This window comes from Salmo salar, chromosome 19 (assembly GCF_965601325.2).
Source record: "Salmo salar chromosome 19, fSalSal1, whole genome shotgun sequence".
NCBI classification, from domain to species: Eukaryota; Metazoa; Chordata; class Actinopteri; order Salmoniformes; family Salmonidae; genus Salmo; species Salmo salar.
In genome coordinates, this window is record NC_138309.1 from 91,227,190 (window position 1) to 91,252,734 (window position 25,545).

Here is a 25,545-nt window from a genome sequence, read left to right on the forward strand (position 1 = left end):
AGTCGTTGCTGCCTTGACAGGAACTGATGGGGATCCATAATAAACACAATACAAACTACCAGTCTAGTTAAATAGCTAAGGGATAACACAGGAGTGAATGACATAAGTCAATCCGTGGAGTGAGGGAGTGAGGGAGGGACTAGGCATTGTGATCCCTACCATCGTTGGCTGACTTAGTGATGAGCTGACCACAGTCCATAACCCTAACATCAGCGTACGGCCTGCTGGCTCCGTCCGTCTTCAGACCCTCTATCCTCTTGATCACCTCAAAGCCTGAGATGACCAGGCCAAACACCACATGGACCCTGCAGGGAGGAGAAGGGGTCAGAGAGGGGTGGAGGGGTTAGACACTGACAATAATACAACAGGGAGAGGTTAGGGCCAACCAAGGTAGTTAGACTCATTCATTTTATTACTGCCAAGTAAACCTTCTCTGGAGCTGCAAGGTAGTGAGATAAGACATACCCATCGAGATGAGGTGCTGTCTTGGTGGTTCTGTTAGAGGAATCCAACCAGGGTTGGGTTACAGTCCAGTACGGCCCGGGCAGAGTTATGGAACACAGCGAGAAAGGAGGGAGAGAATGAGAGGACAGATCACGGAAACAAAACACAGGAACAACATGACCATTAATACACAGCATTCATCTGCAACACGTCTTTAAAAAATGTAATGACCAATTATACTGGGCCTAAAGGAAAAACTATAGTTGAAGTATTCTGTTATGAGGTGAGGACAGGTGGGTGTTGAGGTATTCTGTTATGAGGTGAGGACAGGTGTGTGGAGGTATTCTGTTATGAGGTGAGGACAGGTGTGTGTTGAGGTATTCTGTTATGAGGTGAGGACAGGTGTGTGTTGAGGTATTCTGTTATGAGGTGAGGACAGGTGTGTGTTGAGGTATTCTGCTATCAGGTGAGGACAGGTGTGTGTTGAGGTATTCTGTTATCAGGTGAGGACAGGTGTTGTTGAGGTATTCTGTTATCAGGTGAGGACAGGTGTGTGTTGAGGTATTCTGCTATCAGGTGAGGACAGGTGTGTGTTGAGGTATTCTGTTATCAGGTGAGGACAGGTGTGTGTTGAGGTATTCTGCTATCAGGTGAGGACAGGTGTGTGTTGAGGTATTCTGCTATCAGATGAGGACAGGTGTGTGTTGAGGTATTCTGTATGAGGTGAGGACAGGTGTGTGTTGAGGTATTCTGCTATCAGGTGAGGACAGGTGTGTGTTGAGGTATTCTGTTATCAGGTGAGGACAGGTGTGTGTTGAGGTATTCTGCTATCAGGTGAGGACAGGTGTGTGCTGAGGTATTCTGCTATCAGGTGAGGACAGGTGTGTGTTGAGGTATTCTGTTATCAGGTGAGGACAGGTGTGTGTTGAGGTATTCTGCTATCAGGTGAGGACAGGTGTGTGTTGAGGTATTCTGTTATGAGGTGAGGACAGGTGTATGTTGAGGTATTCTGCTATCAGGTGAGGACAGGTGTGTGTTGAGGTATTCTGTTATCAGGTGAGGACAGGTGTGTGTTGAGGTATTCTGTTATCAGATGAGGACAGGTGTGTGTTGAGGTATTCTGTTATCAGATGAGGACAGGTGTGTGTTGAGGTATTCTGCTATCAGGTATAGACAGGTATGTATTGAGGTATTCTGCTATCAGGTGAGGACAGGTGTGTGTGTTGAGGTATTCTGTTACGAGGTGAGGTGAGGACAGGAGTATGTATTGAGGTATTCTGCTATCAGGTGAGGACAGGTGGGTATTGAGGTATTCTGCTATCAGGTGAGGACAGGTGTGTGTGTTGAGGTATTCTGTTATCAGGTGAGGACAGGTGTGTGTTGAGGTATTCTGTTATCAGGTGAGGACAGGTGTGTGTGTTGAGGTATTCTGTTATCAGGTGAGGACAGGTGTGTGTTGAGGTATACTGCTGTCAGGTGAGGACAGGTGTGTGTTGAGGTATTCTGCTGTCAGGTGAGGACAGGTGTGTGTTGAGGTATTCTGGAGCCATGAACAACAGAACCGTCGGTGACAGCACAGTGATTGTCATGCTATACCATCATGACGACATGTCAAATGACTCACTGTGCTCAATATCAGAAGTAGACAATAAATGTCCACACTACAGTAATATATCATCTAGATGGATGTTCAAATGACTGCTGGCTGTGTTGCTGCCCTGGTGCAGTAGAAAAGAGGCTGTGTTCATAGTGTACATTAAGTTACGGCCCTAGAAAATCCCTTTAACTTCTTTGCCTGATTCCATCTAGTTTTTCCCCAAATTCTGTTTCCATTTTTCAAAAATGGTTCAGGTTTTCGCTCTGAAAATCACACTTTTATAATAGAAAAACAACCAAATGTGATGTTTTAAGTCCACAACCATGCTTAAACCACATCAGGAGACCTCTTTTGAGATCTGGGAAAAATTCTTTAACTCAACTGCGCACCAGCCAGAGACCGAGTTTGCAAAACAAAATGGCCACTGGATTGAGGCAAATAATCATGATATTCTGCAAAGTAGGCATAGGTTACATTGTAGTTAACATTCAACTGAGAAGGTTTTTGGGAAAGTCATTACATTAGCATCATCGCTAACAGCTACTACAAAAAGTGGTAGACAAACGCGCACACAGACATTCCCGTGCTGTTGACTCTTCATGTTTTACGATAATCTGGGGAAAATGAATTACTTTTCTAATAAATTCGATGGATTTTTTAAAAATATTGTTGAATTCCATTTTAATTGTCTGGATTCTGTGATTGCATCCGCATTCTCTGCAACATGGATTTTATAGGGCCCTACTAAGTTTAAAACAGACTAGTGAATGAGAGATAAAGACAGACAGACAGTCAGGAGAAGAGAGGAGAGGAGAGAGAAACAGCCCCGGAGACATATTACCTTGGAAGAGCACGATGACTTTCTGCAAATTTTACACAAAAATGGCAAGAGAAACATTAACTTATTTGTGGGAAAAAAATAAGGAATCCATGTTTGTTTATTTCTGTGCATTAAAGCACATCGACTGACTGAAGGGGAGAAGGGTTGTAAAATTCACACAACATGATGCCATTTTGCAGTGCTTAGCTATGAATACACAAATAGACAGACCTCTATTCTGCAGTGCTTAGCTATGAATACACAAATAGACAGGCCTCTATTCTGCAGTGCTTAGCTATGAATACACAAATAGACAGGCCTCTATTCTGCAGTGCTTAGCTATGAATACACAAATAGACAGACCTCTATTCTGCAGTGCTTAGCTATGAATACACAAATAGACAGGCCTATATTTTGCAGTGCTTAGCCCTGACATAATACATACAGTTGAAGTCGGAAGTTTACATACACTCAGGTTGGAGTCATTAAAACTTGTTTTTCAACCACTCCACAAATTTCTTGTTAACAAACTATAGTTTTGGCAAGTCGGTTAGGACATCTACTTTGTGCATGACACAAGTCATTTTTCCAACAATTGTTTACAGACAGATTATTTCACTTATAATTCACTGTATCACAATTCCAGTGGGTCAGAAGTTTACATACACTAAGTTGACTGTGCCTTTAAACAGCTTGGAAAATTCCAGAAAATGATGTCATGGCTTTAGAAGCTTCTAATAGGCTAATTGACATAATTTGAGTCAATTGGAGGTGTACCTGTGGATGTATTTAAAGGCCTACTTTCATACTCAGTGCCTCTTTGCTTGACATCATGGGAAAATTAAAAGATATCAGCCAAGACCTCAGAAAAAAAATATGCAGACCTCCACAAGTCTGATTCATCCTTGGGAGCAATTTCCAAATGCCTGAAGGTACCAAGTTCATCTGCGCTAACAATAGTACGCAAGTATAAACACCATGGGACCATGCAGCCGTCATACCGCTCAGGAAGGAGATGTATTCTGTCTCCTAGAGATGAACGTACTTTGGTGTGAAATGTGCAAATCAATCCCAGAACATCAGCAAAGGACCTTGTGAAGATGCTGGAGGAAACAGGTACAAAAGTATCTATATCCACAGTAAAACGAGTCCTATATCGACATAACCTGAAAGGCCGCTCAGCAAGGAAGAAGCCACTGCTCCAAAACCGCCATAAAAAAGCCAGACTACGGTTTGCAACTGCACTTGGGGACAAAGATCGTACTTTTTGGAGAAATGTCCTCTGGCCTGATGAAACATAAATAGAACTGTTTGGCCATAATGACCATCGTTATGTTTGGAGGAAAAGGGGGATGCTTGCAAGCCGAAGAACACCATCCCAACTGTGAAGCACGGGGGTGGCAGCATCATGTTGTGGGGGTGCTTTGCTGCAGGAGGGACTGGTGCACTTCACAAAATAGATGGCATCAGGAGGATGGAAAATTATGTGGATATATTGAAGCAACATCTCAAGACATCAGTCAGGAAGTTAAAGCTTGGTCACAAATGGGTCTTCCAAATGGACAATGACCCCAAGCATACTTCCAAAGTAAAAATGTGGCAAAATGACTTAAGGACAACAAAGTCAAGGTATTGGAGTGGCCGTCACAAAGCCCTGACCTCAATCCTATAGAAAAGTTGTGGACAGAACTGAAAAAGCGTGTGCGAGCAAGGAGGCCTACAAACCTGACTCAGTTACACCAGCTCTGTCAGGAGGAATGGGCCAAAATTCACCCAACTTATTGTGGGAAGCTTGTGGGAGGCTACCCGAAACGTTTGACCCAAGTTAAACAATTTAAAGGCAATGCTACCAAATACTAATTGAGTGTATGTAAACTTCTGACCCACTGGGAATGTGATGAAAGAAATAAAAGCTGAAATAAATCACTCTTCTGACATTTCACATTCTTAAAATAAAGTGGTGATCCTAACTGACCTAAAACAGGGAATTTTTACTAGGATTAAATGTCAGGAATTGTGAAAAACTGAGTTTAAATGTATTTGGCTAAGGTGTATGTAAACTTCCAGCTTCACCTGTATATAGACAGGCCTCTATCTGCAATGCTTAGCCCTGGCATAATACACAGACAGGCCTCAGATAAACAGCAAAACAAATGAGCTGAACCTGAAATTAACCTCAGCTACAGAGGGACTTGCCATCTCATGTACAAACCTGTGTGGAAACCTAGCAACCAGAAAGCTTAGTAAATGTTATGACACTTTCATGAATTTCTACTCACATGAAGAATTGGGACCCGTTGGTGTGTTTGCCGCGGTTGGCCATGGACAACAGGAAAGCTCGGTCGTGTTTGAGAATAAAGTTCTCGTCTATTTGAGAGAGAGAGACAGGGACAATCTGTGAGATTTACAACTCTCACTGTCTATGGTGGAGGTGGTGAGAGAGGGATAGAGATGGATAGAGGGAGTGAGAGGGACAGAGAGAGAAGGATGATAGAGGGCGAAAGAGAGGCAGAGGAGAGAGGGAGGATAGAAGAATGGATAAAGGGATAGAGAGGGGAATAGCGGGATAGAGAGACAGGGATAGATAAAGGTATAGAGAGAGTCTATACCTAATAATGTGAGAGTCAGGGATGTATAGAGAGGGTTAGAGGGATGGATAAAGAGAGGGATAGACAGAGGGTGAGAGCAAGAGACAGAGAGCGCGAGGGGGAGAGCGAGAGAGCGCGAGGGGGACAGCGAGAGAGCGCGAGGGGGACAGCGAGAGAGCGCGAGGGGGACAGCGAGAGGGAGTGCGTGGGAGAGGGGGACAGCGAGAGAGCGCGAGGGGGAGAGCGAGAGAGCGCGAGGGGGACAGCGAGAGGGAGTGCGTGGGAGAGGGGGACAGCGCGAGGGGGACAGCGCGAGGGAGACAGCGAGAGAGAGCGCGCGCTCTGTCCCCTCTCGCGCGCGCTCTCCCTCTCGCTGTCTCCCTCTCGCTGTCTCCCTCTCGCTGTCTCCCTCTCGCTGTCGCCAGAGCGCGGGCGCACAGAGAGCGCCCTCGCGCGCGAGAGGGGGGGGACAGAGAGCGCGCGCGCGAGAGGGGACAGAGAGCGCGCGCGCGAGAGGGGACAGAGAGCGCGCGCGCGAGAGGGGACAGAGAGCGCGCGCGCGAGAGGGGACAGAGAGCGCGCGAGAGGGGACAGAGAGCGCGCGAGAGGGATGAGCGAGGAAGAGCGAGAGCGAGAGAGGGAAAGAGAGGGATAGAGAGAGAGCGAGGGATATAGAGAGAGCGAGGGATAGAGAGAGAGCGAGGGATAGAGAGAGAGCGAGGGATAGAGAGAGAGCGAGAGAGCTAGATAGCAAGGGACAGAGGGAGAGAAAGAGAGAGAGAGAAAGAGAGAGAGAAAGAGGGAAGAGAGAGAGAGAGAGAGAAAGAGAGAGTGCGAGATCATGTGTCCTCCCAGTATAGGACTGACAGATCAATAACCTGAGATAGAATCCAGACTGCTACACCCCTCGCCTCCCAGCCCCCCTACCGCCGCTCTGCTCCCAGCCCCCCTACCGCCGCTAGCCCCCCTACCGCCGCTCTGCTCCCCGCCCCCCTACCGCCGCTAGCCCCCCTACCGCCGCTCTGCTCCCCGCCCCCCTACCGCCGCTCTGCTCCCAGCCCCCCTACCGCCGCTAGCCCCCCTACCGCCGCTCTGCTCCCCGCCCCCCTACCGCCGCTCTGCTCCCAGCCCCCCCTACCGCCGCTCTGCTCCCCGCCCCCCTACCTGGAAAAGCTATTAACAGGGACATGGCTTGAGTGGCTACAGCTACAGCTCCTAGCCCCCCCTACAGCTCCTAGCCCCCCCTACAGCTCCTAGCCCCCCCTACAGCTCCTAGCCCCCCCTACAGCTCCTAGCCCCCCCTACAGCTCCTAGCCCCCCTACAGCTCCTAGCCCCCCTACAGTAACAGGGATTGAAAGGTAGGAACCCCTGGAGACGGACACCATCAACTGGCTGGCTGGCTGACTGGTTGACTAACTGGCTGGCTGGTTGACTGACTAACTGGCTGGCTGGTTGACTGACTAACTGGCTGGCTGGTTGACTGACTAACTGGCTGGCTGGCTGGTTGACTGACTAACTGGCTGGCTGGCTGGTTGACTAACTGGCTGGCTGGTTGACTGACTAACTGGCTGGCTGGTTGACTGACCAACTGGCTGGCTGGCTGGTTGACTGACTAACTGGCTGGCTGGCTGGTTGACTAACTGGCTGGCTGGTTGACTGACTAACTGGCTGGCTGGTTGACTGACTAACTGGCTGGCTGGCTGGTTGACTGACTAACTGGCTGGCTGGCTGGTTGACTAACTGGCTGGCTGGTTGACTGACTAACTGGTTGACTGACTGGCTGGCTGGCTGACTGGCTGGCTGACTGGCTGGCTGACTGGTTGACTGACTGACTAACTGGCTGGCTGGCTGACTGACTAACTAACTGGCTGGCTGACTAACTGGCTGGCTGACTAACTGGCTGGCTGGCTGACTAACTGACTGACTAACTGGCTGACTGGTTGACTGACTGACTGGCTGGCTGGCTGACTGACTGGCTGGCTGGCTGGTTGGTTGACTGACTAACTGGCTGGCTAACTGGCTTGCTGGTTGACTAACTGGCTGGTTGACTGACTAACTGGCTGACTAACTGGCTGACTGGCTGGCTGGCTGACTAACTGGCTGACTGGCTGGCTGGCTGACTAACTGGCTGGTTGACTGACTAACTGGCTTGCTGACTGGCTGGCTGACTAACTGGCTGGCTGGTTGACTGACTAACTGGCTGGCTGGTTGACTGACTAACTGACTGACTGGCTGACTGGCTGACTGGCTGACTGACTGGCTGACTGGCTGGCGCTGGCTGGCTGGCTGACTGGCTGACTGACTGACTGGCTGGCTGACTGGCTAGCTCAGGGGTTCCCAAACTGTTTATTAACTCTGGGACACACCTGGGGAGGGGTCCGTTTCCCCAGGACCCACCAGAAAAACATAACTCAGACCACGGCAAGTTTTTCTTTAAGTAGTAAAAAAAATCTTGATCCCAAACATTTATATTCTCATCAATATGTGATAAGCTTTAATGGCAAATTTTAAGTAAATTACTAGAAAATAGCAATTTATTAATGGACAACAGATTTTGCTCCAAATAGTTCAAATTCATTGTATTAGCCTATAGCCATCATTGACAGGCCTGTAGTAATTACTGATGTACACTGAACAAAAATATAAAACACAACATGTAAAGTGTTGGTCCCATGTTTCATGAGCTGAAATAAGATCCCAGAAATATTCCATATGCACAAAAAGCGGATTTCTCTGAAATTCTGTGCACAAATTTGTATACATCCCCGTTAGTGAGCATTTCTCCTTTGCCAAGATAATATATCCACCTGAAAGGTGGCATATCAATAAACTGATTAAAACAGCATGATCATTACACAGATGCACCTTGTGCTGGGGACATAAGGCCACAGATGTTTCAAGCTGAGGGATGTGCAACCTGCAGGAATGACCACCAGAGCTGTTGTCAGTACGTCCAACCGGCCTCACAACCGCAGACCACGTGGTGGCGGTGGGGTTATGGTAGGGGCCCCATGGTGGAGGTGGGGTTATGGTATGGGCCCCATGGTGGCAGTGGGGTTATGGTATGGGCCCCATGGTGGCGGTGGGGTTATGGTATGGGCCCCATGGTGGTGGTGGGGTTATGGTATGGGCCCCATGGTGGTGGTGGGGTTATGGTATGGGCCCCATGGTGGAGGTGGAGTTATGGTATGGGCCCCATGGTGGAGGTGGGGTTATGGTATGGGCCACATGGTGGCAGTGGGGTTATGGTATGGGCCCCATGGTGGAGGTGGGGTTATGGTATGGGCCCCATGGTGGAGGTGAGGTTATGGTATGGGCCCCATGGTGGCAGTGGGGTTATGGTATGGGCCCCATGGTGGAGGTGGGGTTATGGTATGGGCCCCATGGTGGAGGTGGGGTTATGGTATGGCCCCATGGTGGCAGTGGGGTTATGGTATTGGGCCTCATGGTGGAGGTGGGGTTATGGTATTGGGCCCCATGGTGGCAGGTGGGGTTATGGTATGGGCCCCATGGTGGCAGGTGGGGTTATGGTATGGGCCCCATGGTGGAGGCGGGGTTATGGTATGGGCCCCATGGTGGCAGTGGGGTTATGGTATGGGCCCCATGGTGGCAGTGGGGTTATGGTATGGGCCCCATGGTGGGGTTATGGTATGGGCCCCATGGTGGGGTTATGGTATGGGCCCCATGGTGGGGTTATGGTATGGGCCCCATGGTGGGGTTATGGTATGGGCCCCATGGTGGAGGTGGGGTTATGGTATGGGCCCCATGGTGGAGGTGGGGTTATGGTATGGGCCCCATGGTGGCAGTGGGGTTATGGTATGGGCCCCATGGTGGCAGTGGGGTTATGGTATGGGCCCCATGGTGGAGGTGGGGTTATGGTATGGGCCCCATGGTGGCAGTGGGGTTATGGTATGGGCCCCATGGTGGAAGTGGGGTTATGGTATGGGCCCCATGGTGGGGTTATGGTATGGGCCCCATGGTGGGGTTATGGTATGGGCCCCATGGTGGCAGTGGGGTTATGGTATGGGCCCCATGGTGGGGTTATGGTATGGGCCCCATGGTGGAGGTGGGGTTATGGTATGGGCCCCATGGTGGCAGTGGGGTTATGGTATGGGCCCCATGGTGGGGTTATGGTATGGGCCCCATGGTGGGGTTATGGTAGGGGCCCCATGGTGGGGTTATGGTAGGGGCCCCATGGTGGCAGTGGGGTTATGGTATGGGCCCCATGGTGGCAGTGGGGTTATGGTATGGGCAGGCATAAGCTACTGACAATGAACACAATTGCCTTTTAAAATCGACGGCAATATGAATGTTCAGAAAGGTCCATTGTGAGGCCCATTTCATTTAAGGTATCTGTGACCAACAGATGCATATCTGTATTCCCAGTCATGTGAAATCCATAGATTAGGGCTTAATGAATTTATTTAAATCGACTGATTTCCTCATATGACCTGTAAATCTTGCATGTTGCGTTTATATTTTTGTTCAGTATAGTATCAATATACATTATAATTGATAGGGCTATAGTAATTATTGATCTAGTATCAATATACATTATCATTGATAGGGCTATAGTAATTATTGATCTAGTATTAATATACATTATCATTGATAGGCCTATAGTAATTATTGATCTAGTATTAATATACATTAACATTGATAGGCCTATAGTAATTATTGATCTAGTATTAATATACATTATCATTGATAGGCCTATAGTAATTATTGATCTAGTATTAATATACATTATCATTGATAGGCCTATAGTAATTATTGATCTAGTATTAATATACATTAACATTGATAGGCCTATAGTAATTATTGATCTAGTATTAATATACATTAACATTGATAGGCCTATAGTAATTATTGATCTAGTATTAATATACATTATCATTGATAGGCCTATAGTAATTATTGATCTAGTATTAATATACATTATCATTGATAGGGCTATAGTAATTATTGATCTAGTATTAATATACATTATCATTGATAGGGCTATAGTAATTATTGATCTAGTATTAATATACATTATCATTGATAGGGCTATAGTAATTATTGATCTAGTATTAATATACATTATCATTGATAGGGCTATAGTAATTATTGATCTAGTATTAATATACATTATCATTGATAGGGCTATAGGAATTATTGATCTAGTATTAATATACATTATCATTGATAGGGCTATAGTAATTATTGATCTAGTATTAATATACATTATCATTGATAGGGCTATAGTAATTATTGATCTAGTATTAATATACACTACCGATCAAAAGTTTTAGAACACCTACTCAATTCCAGGGTTTTTCTCTATGTTTTACATTGTAGAATAATAGTGAAGACATCAAAACTGTGAAATAACACATATGGAATCATGTAGTAACCAAAGAAAGTGTTAAACAAGTCTAAATATATTATATATTTGATATTTTTCAAATAGCCACCCCTTGCCTTGATGACAGCTTTGCACACTCTTGGCATTCTCTCATCCAGCTTCATCAAATCAAATCAATCACATTTATAAAGCCCTTCTTACATCAGCTGATATCTCAAAGTGCTGTACAGAAACCCAGCCTAAAACCCCAAACAGCAAGCAATGCAGGTGTAGAAGCACGGTGGCTAGGAAAAACTCCCTAGAAAGGCCAGAACCTAGGAAGAAACCTAGAGAGGAACCAGGCTATGAGGGGTGGCCAGTCCTCTTCTGGCTGTGCCAGGTAGAGATTATAACAGCACATGGCCAAGATGTTCAAATGTTCATAAATGACCAGCAGGGTCAAATAATAATAATCACAGTAGTTGTCGAGGGTGCAACAGGTCAGCACCTCAGGAGTAAAGAGAGAAAGAAAGAGAGAATTAGAGAGAGCATATTTAAATTCACACAGGACAAGACAAGAGAAATACCCCAGATGTAACAGACTGACCCTAGCCCCCCGACACAAACTACTGCAGCATAAATACTGGAGGCTGAGACAGGAGGGGTCAGGAGACACTGTGGCCCCATCCGATGATACCCCCGGACAGGGCCAAACATGCAGGATATAACCCCACCCACTTTGCCAAAGCACAGCCCCCACACCACCAGAGGGATATCTTCAACCACCAACTTACCATCCTGAGACAAGGCCGAGTATAGCCCACAAAGATCTCCGCCACGGCACAACCCAAGGGGGGGCGTCAACCCAGACAGGAAGACCACGTCAGTAACTCAACCCACTCAAGTGACGCACCCCTCCCAGGGACGGCATGGAAGAGCACCAGTAAGCCAGTGACTCAGCCCCTGTAATAGGGTTAGAGGCAGAGAATCCCAGTGGAGAGAGGGGAACCGGCCAGGCAGAGACAGCAAGGGGTAGTCACCTAGAATGCATTTCAATTAACAGGTGTGCCTTCTTAAAAGTTCATTTGTGGAATTTAATGCGTTTCAGCCAATCATCTGTGTTGTGACAAGGTAGGGGGGTATACAGAAGATAGCCCTATTTGGTAAAAAAACAAGTTCATATTATGGCAAGAACAGCTCAAATAAGCAAAGCGTAACGACGGTCCATCATTAATTTAAGACATGAAGGTCAGTCAATCTGGAAAATTTAAAGAACTTTGAAAGTTTCTTTAAGTGCAGTCACAAAAACCATCAAGCATTATGATGAAACTGGATCTCATGAGGACAGCCACAGGAATGGGAATGGAAGACCCAGAGTTCCCTCTGCTGCAGAGGATAAGTTCATTAGAGTTACCAGCCTCAGAAATCAGCAATTACCTGCACCTCAGATTGCAGTCCAAATAAATACTAGAGTTCAAGTAACAGACACATCTCAACATCAACTGTTCAGAGGAGACTGCATGAATCAGGCCTTCATGGTCGAATTGCTGCAAAGAAACCACTACTAAAGAACACCAATAAGAAGAAGACACTTCCTTGGGCCAAGAAACATGAGCAATGGACATTAGACCGGTGGAAATTTGTCCTTTGGTCTGATGAGTCCAAATGTGAGATTTTTTGTTCCAACCACCGTATCTTTGTGAGACGCGGTGTGGGTAAACGGATGATCACTGCATGTGTGGTTCCCACCGTGAAGCATGGAGGAGGTGGTGTGATTGTGTGGGGGTGCTTTGCTAGTGACACTGTCTGTGATTTATTTAGAATTCAAGGCACACTTAACCAGCATGGCTACCACAGCATTCTGCAGCGATACGCCATCCCATCTGGTTTGGGTTCAGTGGGACTATCATTTGTTTTTCAACAGGACAATGACCCAACACACCTCCAGGCTGTGTAAGGGATATTTGACCAAGAAGGAGAGTGATGGAGGGCTGCATTAGATGACCTGGCCTCCACAATCACCCGACCTCAACCCAATTGAGATGGTTTGGGATGAGTTGGAAAGCAGAGTGAAGGAAAAGCATTCCAGGTGAAGCTGGTTGAGAGAATACCAAGAGTGTGCAAAGTTGTCAAAGCAAAGGGTGGCTACATTGAAGAATTTCAAATATATTTTGATTAGTTTAACACTTTTTTGGTGACTACATGATTCCATGTGTGTTATTTCATAGTGTTGATGTCTTCACTATTATTCTACAATTAAGAAAATAGTAAAAATAAAGAAAAACCCTTGAATGAGTCGGTGTACTAAAACTTTTGACTGGTAGTGTACATTATCATTGATAGGGCTATAGTAATTATTGATCTAGTATTAATATACATTATCATTGATAGGGCTATAATAATTATTGATCTAGTATTAATATACATTATCATTGATAGGCCTATAGTAATTATTGATCTAGTATTAATATACATTATCATTGATAGGGCTATAGTAATTATTGATCTAGTATTAATATACATTATCATTGATAGGCCTATAGTAATTATTGATCTAGTATTAATATACATTATCATTGATAGGGCTATAGTAATTATTGATCTAGTATTAATATACATTATCATTGATAGGCCTATAGTAATTATTGATCTAGTATTAATATACATTATCATTGATAGGGCTATAGTAATTATTGATCTAGTATTAATATACATTATCATTGATAGGGCTATAGTAATTATTGATCTAGTATTAATATACATTATCATTGATAGGGCTATAGTAATTATTGATCTAGTATCAATATACATTATCATTGATAGGGCTATAGTAATTATTGATCTAGTATTAATATACATTATCATTGATAGGGCTATAGTAATTATTGATCTAGTATCAATATACATTATCATTGATAGGGCTATAGTAATTATTGATCTAGTATTAATATAACATTAATCATTGATAGGGCTATAGTAATTGTTGATCTAGTATCAATATACATTATCATTGATATAGACTTATTGTAATTATTGCTATAGTATCGATTTATATATTTTTTAAAACAGGTTCGATATTAAAAAGTGCTTTCCCCAAACTGTTTCCAAAGTTGGAAGCACGGAGTCATCTAGAATGTCATTGTATGCTGTAGCGTTAAGGTTTCCCTTCACTGGAACTAAGGGGTCTAGCCAGAACCATGAACAACAGCCCCTACCGATTTAGGTGGATGCACATTATCTTTGAAGGCCTGTGTGTCCTGCTAGAGTTTTAGCTGCAGATCTCTGTCGGCAGAGGGTGCAATCAGCAGCTCCTCCTCTCCCAGTCACACTCCTCATCTGGTACATCAGGAAAGTAGTCCTCAAACTTCCCGATGAGCGAATTTAGGTGGATGCACACCATCTTTGATCACCAGGTTGGTCAATGACAAAAACATGTCTCACATCTCTCTCAACTCAGGTCCGCCACAGCTTGAACTGGCCTTGAAAGGCAAATATTTCATCCTTGAATGTGAGGCTGGATAAGGTGCCATCATTAAGGACGTTGAGGTGTCTGAAGGTAACAGCCAGGTAGCTTTGCGTACCACTTGCTGTCTGAGAGGTGGAGCGAGGACCTGGAGTCAACCAAGAATTTGCATACGTCCTCGCGCAGCAAGTTAAACCACTTGACCCGTGATAGTCACCTGACCTCGGAGTGGAGAAGGAGGTGCTGGTGTTTGATCTCATCTCCCCACAGAGCACAGTGAACAGACTGCTGCTCACTACCCCAACCTTGATGGCATTAGCCATCTTGACAGCAAAGCCCAGCATATCTTTCAGCACTGAATGAGGCCTCTTGCAGGCCAGGGCCTCTCGGTGTAGGAAGCGGTGCGTAAAGATGGCATTTGGTGTGACCACTATTTTTCCGTCGTCGTAGCTGCGCCGTCAGTACATAGGCCCACACAATTCTCCCATACAAAACCCTCTTTACGGACGGAATTATCCAGCCACTCAAAAATAGCTGTGCCTGTGGTTCACTTCTTGGTTACTCACAAAATAACAATTCCTCTAAAATGTTATTAACTTCAACAAAAGGCCTGTGAACTGAGCACTCTTCCCGACATCGTTGCTCTCATCTAGTTGAAGTGAAAACAGTGTGAAAACGTTAACAGCCCTCTCGTTCGAAGCGGTAGCCTTCCTATTTATTTATTTTTTTACCCCTTCTCTCCCAATTTCAATTATGATCTTGTCTCGTCGCTGCAACTCCCCAAAGGGCTCAAGAGAATCGAAGGTTGAGTCATGCGTCCTCCGAAACATGACCCGCCAAACAGCGCTTCATAACACCCACCCGCTTAACCTGGAAGCCAGCTACACCAATGTATCGGAGTAAACACCGTCCAACTGACGACCAAAGTCAGCCTGCATGCGCCCGACCCGCCACAATGAGTCGCTAGAGAGCGATGAGCCAAACACTCCCCTAACCTGGACGATGCTGGGCCAATTGTGCAGCGCCCTATGGGACTTCCGGTCGCGGCCGGTTGTGACACAGCCTGGGATCGATGCAGTGTCTAAGACCGCTGCGCCACTCGGGAGGCCAGTAGTCGTCGTCCTCATCTCTCGTTAGTAGTCTTCCTCATCAAAAATCTCTTCCTCTCCCTGCATATTCCTGGTGCTTGGACTCCCTCTCCCTGCATATTCCTGGTGCTTGGACTCCCTCTCCCTGCATATTCCTGGTGCTTGGACTCCCTCTCCCTGCATATTCCTGGTGCTTGGACTCCCTCTCCCTGCATATTCCTGGTGCTTGGACTCCCTCTCCCTGCATATTCCTGGTGCTTGGACTCCCTCTCCCTGCATATTCCTGGTGCTTGGACTCCCTCTCCCTGCATATTCCTGGTGCTTGGACTCCCTCTCCCTGCATATTCCTGGTGCTTGGACTCCCTCTCCCTGCATATTCCTGGTGCTTGGACTCCCTCTCCCTGCATATTCCTGGTGCTTGGACAACAGATACCTTTTCAGTTTGGATGGCTTCACACACTCCTTAGCTAGCATTTCCAGACATAGCAGGCATTTTGGGGCCTGCGGTTCTCAGGTCCACAGGGCACCAAGCCAAAATGAAGGTATAACTCGTCATATTTCCGACTTGAGGAATACCATTTGGGGGCCGGGTCCAGGGTTGAGCCAACATTTCCCACCAAATCATTTGTCTCTCCACATTTTTGGTTTGGATTTTGATAAATGTTTCTTGCCGTCAGAGTTAGCTGCCTGTACGCTAGCTAAGCGTTAACTAACGCTATGTTTATAGCTCCCCTGTTTGGAGAGCTGCCAACAGTGCACGCCACTGATTCCCAATAAATGTCACCCCTAACACAGGGGTTTATTGATAAACATTTCTTCCAAATAAAATCAAAGTTTATTCGTCATGTGCACAGCAGGTGTAAAAGGTACAGTGAAATGCTCAATTTTATCAAACGTGGAGATTTTACACACACACACACACACACACACACACACACACACACACACACACACACACACACACACACACACACACACACACACACACACACACTACCAGTCAAAAGTTCACACACCTACTCATTCAAGGGTTTTTCTTTATGTTTACATTGTAGAATAATAGAAGACATCAAAGCTATGATAACACACATGGAATCATGTAGTAAACAAAAAAGTGTTACATTTTATATTTGAGATTCTTCAAAGTAGCCAACCTTTGACTTGATGACAGCTTTGCACACACTTGGCATTCTCTCAACCAGCATCATGAGGAATGCTTTTCCAAACAGTCTTGAAGGAGTTCCCACATATGCTGAGCACTTGTTGGCTTCTTTTCCTTCACTCTGCGGTCCAACTCATCCCAAACCATCTCAATTGGGTTGAGGTCAGGTGATTGTGGAGGCCAGGTCATCTGATGCAGCACTCCATCACTCTTCTTGGTCAAATAGCCCTTACACAGCCTGGAGGTGTGTTTTGGGTCCTTGTCCTATTGAAAAACAAATGATTGTGGGACTAAGCCAAAACCAGATGGGATGGCGTATCGCTGCAGAATGCTGTGGTAGCCATGCTGGTTAAGTGTGCCTTGAATTCTAAATAAATCAGACAGTGTCACCAGCAAATCACCATCACACCACCTCCTCCATGCTTCACGGTGGGAACCACACATGCAGGGATCATCCGTTCACCTACTCTGTGTCTCACAAAGACATGGCGGTTCGAAGCAAAATTCTAAAATTTGGACTCATCAGACCAAAGGACAGATTTCCACCGGTCTAACGTCAATTGCTCGTGTTTCTTGGCAAAAGCAAGTCTCTTCTTCTTATTGGTGTCCTTAAGAAGTGGTTTCTTTGCAGTAATTCGACCATGAAGGTCTGATTCACACAGTCTCTGAACAGTTGATGTTGAGATGTGTGTTACTTTAACTCTGTGAAGCATTTATTTGGGCTGCAATCTGAGGTGCAGTTAACTCTAATGAACTTATCAAATAAAACTATTTGCCACATGCGCCGAATACAACAAGTGTAGACTTCACCGTGAAACGCTTACTTACAAGCCCTTAACCAACAGTGCAGTTCAAGACGAAGAAAATACTTACCAAGCAGGCTAAAATAAAAAGTAACACAATAAGAATAACGAGGCTATATACAGGGGGCACCGGTACCGAGTCAGTGTGCAGGGGTACATGCTAGTTGAGGTAAGCTGTACATGTAGGTGGGGGCGAAGTGACTATGCATAGGTAACAAACAAACAGCGAGTAGCAGCAATGTACGGGGGGGGGGGGGGGGTCAATGTACATTTTCCGGTGACGATTCTCATGAATTGTTCAGCAGTTTAATAGCTTGGGGGTAGAAGCTGTTGAGGAGCCTTTTGGTCCTAGACTTGGCGGTCCGGTACCGCTTGCCGTGCGGTAACAGAGAAAACAGTCTATAACTTGGGTGACTGGAGTCTGACAATTTTATGGGCTTTCCTCTGATACCGCCTATTATATAGGTCGGTATGGCAGAAAGCTTGGCCCAAGTGATGTACTGGGCCGTTCGCACTACCCTCTGTAGCGTCTTACGGTCAGATGTTGAGCTGTTGCCATACCAGGCAGTGATGCAACCGGTCAGGATGCTCTCGATGGTGCAGCTGTAGAACCTTTTGAGGATCTCAGGACCCATGCTAAATCTTTTCAGTCTCCTGAGGGGGAATAGGATTTGTCGTGCCCTCTTCACGACTGTCTGGGTATGCTTGAACCATGATACTTCGTTAGTGATGTGGTCACCAAGGAACTTGAAACTCTTGACCCGCTCCACTACAGCCCCGTCGATGTTAATGGGGGCTTGTTTGCCCGCCTTTTCCTGTAGTCCACGATCATCTCCTTTGTCTTGCTCACATTGAGGGAGAGGTTGTTGTCCTGGCACCACACTGCCAGTTCTCTGACCTCCTCCCTACAGGCTGTCTTGTCATTGTTGGTGATCAGGCCTACCACTGTTGTGTCGTCAGCAAACTTAATGATGGTGTTGGAGTCGTGTTTGGCCACGCAGTCGTGGGTGAACAGGGCAAACAGGAGGGGACTAAATACACACCCCTGAGGGGCCCCAGTGTTGAGGATCAGCGTGGCAAACGTGTTGTTGCCTACTCTTACCACCTGGGGGCTGCACGTCAGGAAGTCCAGGATCCAGTTGCAGAGGGAGGTGTTTAGTCCCAGAGTCCTTAGCTTAGTGATGAGCTTCGTGGGCACTATGGTGTTGAACGCTGAGCTGTAGTCAATGAACAGCATTCTCACATATGTGTTCCTTTTGTCCAGGATAGAAAAGAGTGTGGAGTGTGATTGCGATTGCGTCATCTGTGGATCTGTTGGGGCGGTATGCGAATTGGAGTGGGTCTAGGGTGTCCGGGAGGATGCTGTTGATGTGAGCCATGACCAGCCTTTCAAAGCACTTCATGGCTACTGACGTGAGTGCTACGGGTCAGTAATCATTTAGGCAGGTTACCTTCGCTTCCTTGGGCACAGGGACTATGGTGGTCTGTTTGAAAAATGTAGGTATTACAAACTCGGTCAGGGAGAGATTGAAAATGTCAGTGAAGACACTTGCCAGTTGGTCCGTGGATGCTTTGAGTACACGTCCTCGTAATCCGTCTGGCCCAGCGGCTTTGTGAATGTTGACCTGTTTAAAGGTTTAGTTCACATCGGCTACCGAGAGCGTTATCACACAGTCATCACGAGCAGCTGATGATCTCGTGCATGCTTCAGTGTTGCTTGCCTCGAAGCGAGCATAAAAAAAGGCATTTACCTCGTCTGGTAGGCTCGCGTCACTGGGCAGCTCGCGTCTTGGTTTCCCTTTGTAGTCCATAATAGTTTTCAAGCCCTGCCACATCCGACGAGCATCAGAGTAGTATTCAATCTTAATCCTGTATTGACGCTTTGCTTGTTTGATGGTTCATCTGAGGGCTTTGCGGGATTTCTTATAAGCGTCCGGATTAGCCTCCCTCTCCTTGAAAGTGGCAGCTCTAGCCTTTACCTCAATGCGGATGTTGCCTGTAATCCATGGCTTCTGGTTGGGATATGTACGTACAGTCACTGTGGGGACGACATCATCGATGCACTTATTGATGAAGCCGATGACTGAGGTGGTGTATTCCTCAATATCATTGGATGAATCCCGGGAAAATATTCCAGTCTGTGCAGCAAAACAGTCCTGTAGTGTAGCATCCGCGTCATCTGACCACTTCCGTATTGAGCGAGTCACTGGTACTTCCTGCTTTAGTTTTTGCTTGTAAGCAGGAATCAGGAGGATAGAATTATGGTCAGATTTGCCAAATGGAGGGCAGGGGAGAGCTTTGTATGCATCGCTGTGTGTGAAGTAAAGGTGGTCTAGGATATTTTTTACCAAAAACTTGTTAAAACTGATGTAAGTTTGCCTGCATTAAAGTCCCCGGCCACTAGGAGCGCCGCTTCTGGATGAGAATTTTCTTCTTTGCTTATGGCCTTATAGAGTTGGTTGAGAGCGGTCTTAGTGCCAGCTTCACTTTGTGGTGGTAAATAGATGGCTACGAATAATACAGATGAGAACTCTTGGTAGATAGTGTGGTCTACAGCTTATCATAAAGATACACACCCCCACCCCACGTCTTATCCAGAGGTAGCGTCTCTGTTCTGCCGGTGCACGGAAAATCCCGCCAGCTCTATATTGTCCGTTTCTTCGTTCAGCCACGTCTCGGTGAAACATAAGATGTTGCAGTTTTTAATGTCCCATTGGTAGGATAATCGCAATATTAGGTCATCAATTTTATTTTCTAACGATTGCACGTTAGCAAGAAGAATGGAAGGCAGTGGGAGTTCTTGCTCGCCTCCGGATTCTCAGAAGGATCTGCAATCTGCGTCCCCTTTCCCGCCATTTTTTCTGAATCCAAAAGGCGTGGATCTGGGCCTGTTCCAGTTAAAGCAGGATATCCTTCTCGTCGGACTCGTTGAAGGAAAAAGTTTATTCCAGTCCGTGGTGAGTAATCGCTTTTCTGATGTCCAGAAGTTCTATTCGGTTATAAGAGAGGGTAGCAGCAACATTATGTACACAATAAGCTAAAAAATAAGTTCCACAAAATGCCCCAAAATTTGAATTGCACAATTGGTTGGGAGAATGTAAAACGTCAGCCATGGTCTTCGGCGCCATCTTTCATCTCTGCAGCAAAGGTAACTCTGGGTCTTCCTTCCTGTGGCGGTCCTCATGAGCCAGTTTCATCATAGCACTTGATGATTTTTGCGACTGAACTTGAAGAAATGTTCAAAGTTCTTGAAATTTTCCAGATTGACTGACCTTCATGTCTTAAAGTAATGATGGACTGTCGTTTTCTCTTTGCTTATTTTGAGCTGTTCTTGCCATAACATGGACTTGGTCTTTTACCAAATAGGGCTACCTTCTGTATACCACCCCTACCTTGTCACAACACCACTGATTGGCTGAAATGCATTAAGGAGGAAAGAAATTCCACAAATGAACTTTTAACAAGGCATATCTGTTAAGTTAAATGCATTCCAGGTGACTACCTCAAGAAGCTGGTTGAGAGAATGCCAAGAGTGTGCAAAGCCGTCATCAAGGCAAAGGGTGGCTACTTTCAAGAATCTCAAATATAAAATAGATTTTGATTTGTTTAACACTTTCTGGTTACTAAATTATTCTGTGTGTTACTTAATAGTTTTAATGTCTTCACTATCATTCTACATTGTAGAAAATAGTACAATTAAGAAAAACCCTGGAATGAGTAGGTGTGTCCAAACTTTTGACTGGTACTATCTATATATACAGTATACATCAAATCCCGCAACACACCTGGACCCTCGTTGTGGGTTTGGGAACCACTGGGCTAGCTGGCTGACTGACAAGACAGGCTGGCTGGCTGACTGACTGACTGAGGCAGACATCTTGTATTGAGCTGGGGGAGGTGGAGTGGTACAGGTTGACATTGTGTTACTGAGCTGAGGACAGTCTCTTACCTTCTCATTTTGCAAAAGACCACACTCTATAAATAAAAGAATATGTTGAACATTTTAGGCAGGAAGATTGGAGCTTGAAATAAAGAAAATAGATTAGCGTCTCCATGCTGAATCACAAAGCTCACTACTAGCTACGTTGACTAGATGGAAGGCAGTACAACAAAGAGTTAACAGCACAACTTAAACCTGGCAGCTCACCACCAGTTACCTATCTGTCTGTCCATGCAACTACAGGCATGCAGTCGTAGACTCTAAGATAGAGGTGCACAGCAGCATATTATTTTTTAGATATGAATTAATAAAGGGACATTACGGTATTATATCAGATTAATAGATCCTACTCCTTACCTTCAAAGTAGCCTCCATATATGGATTCCCCTCCTCTTCCATTGCCTGCCAGGACGTTAAACAGTCAGTAATGCTTCCAACATGACACAGAACAGTAAGAATGTATGGAAATCACTAGGGCATCAGATACACATTTATAAACTACCATTCAAAAGTTTGGGGTCACTTAGAAATGTCCTTGTTTTTTAAAAAGAAAGGCAACAAAAAAAAGTCAATATAAAATAACATCAAATTCATCAGAAATACAGTGTAGACATTGTTAATGTTGTAAATGACTATTGTGCTGGAAACGGCAGATTTTTTATGGAATATCTACGTAGGTGTACAGAGGCCCATTATCAGCAACCATCACTCCTCCCAGTGAAGAGGCGACTCCGGGATGCTGGCCTTCTAGGCAGAGTTGCAAAGAAAAAGCCACATCTCAGACTGGCCAATAAAAAGAAAAGATTAAGATGGGCAAAAGAACACAGACACTGGACAGAGGAACTCTGCCTAGAAGGCCAGCATCCCGGAGTCGCCTCTTCACTGTTGACGTTGAGACTGGTGTTCTGCGGGTACTATTTAATGAAGCTGCCTGTTGAGGACTTGTGAGTCATCTGTTTCTCAAACTAGACACTCTAATGTACTTGTCCTCCTGCTCAGTTGTGCACCGGGGCCTCCCACTCATCTTTCTGTTCTGGTTAAAGCCAGTTTGTGCTGTTCTGTGAAGGGAGTAGTACACCGTGTTGTATGAGATCTTCAGTTTCTTGTCAATTTCTCATATGGAATAGCCTTCATTTCTCAGAACAAGAACAGACTGACGAGTTTCAGAAGAAAGGTCTTTGTTCTGGCCATTTTGAGCCTGTAATCGAACCCACAAATGCTGATGCTCCAGATACTCAACTCGTCTAAAGAAGGACAGTTTTATTGCTTCTTTAATCAGAACAACAGTTTTCAGCTGTGCTAACATAACTGCAAAATGGTTTTCTAATGATCACATATCCTTTTAAAATTATAAACTTGGATTAGCTAACACAACGTGCCATTGGAACACAGGAGTGATGGTTGCTGATAATGGGCCTATGTACGCCTACGTAGATATTCCATAAAAAATCTGCCGTTTCCAGCCACAATAGTCATTTACAACATTAACAATGTCTACACTGTATTTCTGATCAATTTGATGTTATTTTAAATGGACAAAAAAAACATGTTTTTCTTTCACACACACACTACTGGTCAACAATTTTACAACACCTACTCATTCAAGGGTTTCTTTATTTTCTACATTGTAGAATAATAGTGAAGACATCAAAATTATGAAATAACACATATGGAATCATGTGGTAACCAGAAAAGTGTTAAACAAATCAAAATATATTTTAGATTCTTCAAAGTAGCCACCTTTGGCATTGATGACAGCTTTGCACTCTCTTGGTGTTATGTTAACCAGCTTCAAGAGGTAGTCACCTAGAATGCATTTCAATTAACAGGTGTGCCTTCTTAAAAGTTCATTTGTGGAATTTAATGCGTTTCAGCCAATCATCTGTGTTGTGACAAGGTAGGGGGGTATACAGAAGATAGCCCTATTTGGTAAAAAACCAAGTCCATATTATGGCAAGAACAGCTCAAATAAGCAAAGAGAAACGACAGTCCATCATTAATTTAAGACATGAATGTCAGTCAATACGGAAAATTTCAAGAACTTTTAAAGTTTCTTCAAGTGCAGTCACAAAAACCATCAAGCCCAATGATGAAACTGGCTCTCATGAGGATTGCCACAGGAAAGGACCCTTGCTGCAGAGGATAAGTTCATTACAGTTAACTGCACCTCAGATTCCAGCCCAAATAAATGCTTCAGAGTTCAAGTAACAGACATCTCAACATCAACTGTTCAGAGGAGACTGCGTTGATCAGGCCTTCATGGTCAAATTGCTGCAAAGAAACCACTACTAAAGGACACCAATAAGAAGAGACTTCCTTGGGCCGAGAAACACGAGCAATGGACATTAGACCGGTGGAAATCTGTCCTTTGGTCTGATGAGTCCAAATGTGAGATTTTTGGTTCCAACTGCCGTGTCTTTGTGAGACGCAGAGTAGGTAAACGGATGATCTCCGCATGTGTGGTTCCCACCGTGAAGCATGGAGGAGGAGGTGTGATGGTGTGGGGGTGCTTTGCTGGTGACACTGTCGGTGATTTATTTTGAATTCAAGGCACACAACCAGCATGGCTACCACAGCATTATGCAGCGATACACCATCCCATCTGGTTTGGGCTTAGTGAGACTATCACTCGTTTTTTAACAGGACAATGACCCATCACACCTCCAGGCTGTGTAAGGGCTATTTGACCAAGAAGAGTGATGGAGTGCTGCATCAGATGACCTGGCCTCCACAATCACCCGACCTCAACCCAATTGAGATGGTTTAGGATGAGTTGGACCGCAGAGTGAAGGAAAATCAGTCAACAAGTGCTCAGCATATGTGGGAACTCCTTCAAGACTGTTGGAAAAGCATTCCTCATGATGCTGGTTGAGAGAATGCCAAGAGTGTGCAAAGCTGTCATCAAGGCAAAGGGTAGCTACTTCGAAGAATCTCAAATATATTTTGATTTGTTGAACACTTTTTTGGTTACTACATGATTCCATATGTGTTATTTCATAGTTTTGATGTCTTCACTATTATTCAACAATGTAGAAAACAGTGCAAATAAAGAAAAACCCTTGAATGAGTATGTGTCCAAACTTTTGACTGGTACTGTATGTATATTACACAATATATTACAAGGTTTACCCTAGGAAGATGTAATATATTGTGTAGGTTTACCCTATGAAGATGTAATATATTGTGTAGGTTTACCCTATGAAGATGTAATATATTGTGTAGGTTTACCCTCGGTGAAGTCTCCTCCCTGTATCATGAAGTTCTTTACAACTCTGTGAAACGTGGAGCCTTTAAAACACAGCTTTTTCCCTGTGCTTTTCCCAGTTCCTCTCTCACCTGTAAAAACACAGTTACAGAATTAACTAAATGAATGTTTCAAGTTGTACTAGTCGCATGTACAGGATACACATGGTATACACCGTCCAACTAAATGTTTACTGCTGGTTCCTTCTCCACAATAAGACATAATAAAATATAAGAATAGGAACATAAAGTAAATGACTCAGTAGAATAGAATAAATGTTTTAGCATAATACAGGAAGTCAATTTATACTCCAATATTTTATACTTCCAACACTTCATGTCCTTTTGGGGAAAGGGGGATTGGGGGGCAAGTTTCAATTGTGCAGAATTTAGCAATCATAATAAGAGTCTGGTAGCAGCAGTTGAGATGTGTGTATGTGTGTGTGTGTGTGTGTGTATCAAGATTATTAATTTAAACTAAACAATTACCTTTTTTTGTAAACTGAAATATAAACAAACCTGTTACTAAAAGTATCATTTTAAAACCCTCCCCTTATTATCTTAAAAACTCGAACTATTATCTTAGACTCCAAAACAAACTAAAATAAAAACCATCATGAATTACATTAGGTGTTAGTTTTTTCTCTCTCCATTTTGGGCAAAATCAACAACAAAAAAGTATTTAAATGATGTTTAAGGTTTTTTTTCCTAATAGGGTTTTCAAGCCTCAATCTGGGGGGGGGGGGGGTCACATTGAGATTGACTTAAATTTAAAAAGGTAGACTCAGCGAGATGGCGTTTCCGCGAGCAGCACTGCAGATATTGGTCGCGTTTCCCTGCTTAGACGTTGCAAACATCAAGCAACGGTAGAGTGCCATGTGAGACTGCGCAGTAGGGCACCAGGCAGCTGTAACATGTTGGTCATGTTCCTCTGCTCAGGCATTGCCAACTGGATCTTTCAACGTCTGGATAGGTATCAGCTAACCACAGCATATGCTATAGCAGTCTGGTGCTCGACTGCACAGTCAATGACGATGAACGCAACTATTGGTCGATGCATGCAATGTCTG

At 44.9% G+C, this 25,545-nt stretch overlaps 1 protein-coding gene across 5 annotated transcripts in view; it reads right to left on the reverse strand.

Moving 5' to 3' along the window:
• Nucleotides 1–25,545, reverse strand: part of nktr (natural killer cell triggering receptor) — a 95,748-nt gene that overhangs the window by 41,831 nt on the left and 28,372 nt on the right. For 3 of the 5 annotated variants that reach the window (XM_045702871.2, XM_045702870.2, XM_045702869.2), the window contains exons 4-8: nucleotides 24,461–24,568; nucleotides 21,590–21,634; nucleotides 5,141–5,228; nucleotides 466–495; nucleotides 160–305 (exon numbers count right to left, since the gene is read on the reverse strand). In XM_045702871.2, coding sequence (XP_045558827.1) covers nucleotides 160–305; nucleotides 466–495; nucleotides 5,141–5,228; nucleotides 21,590–21,634; nucleotides 24,461–24,568 — 417 coding nt within the window. Of the gene's footprint in view, nucleotides 1–159; nucleotides 306–465; nucleotides 496–2,882; nucleotides 2,905–5,140; nucleotides 5,229–21,241; nucleotides 21,268–21,589; nucleotides 21,635–24,460; nucleotides 24,569–25,545 lie in introns of all 5 variants that reach the window. The other 2 variants (XM_082966032.1, XM_045702872.2) reach the window with 2 other exon arrangements.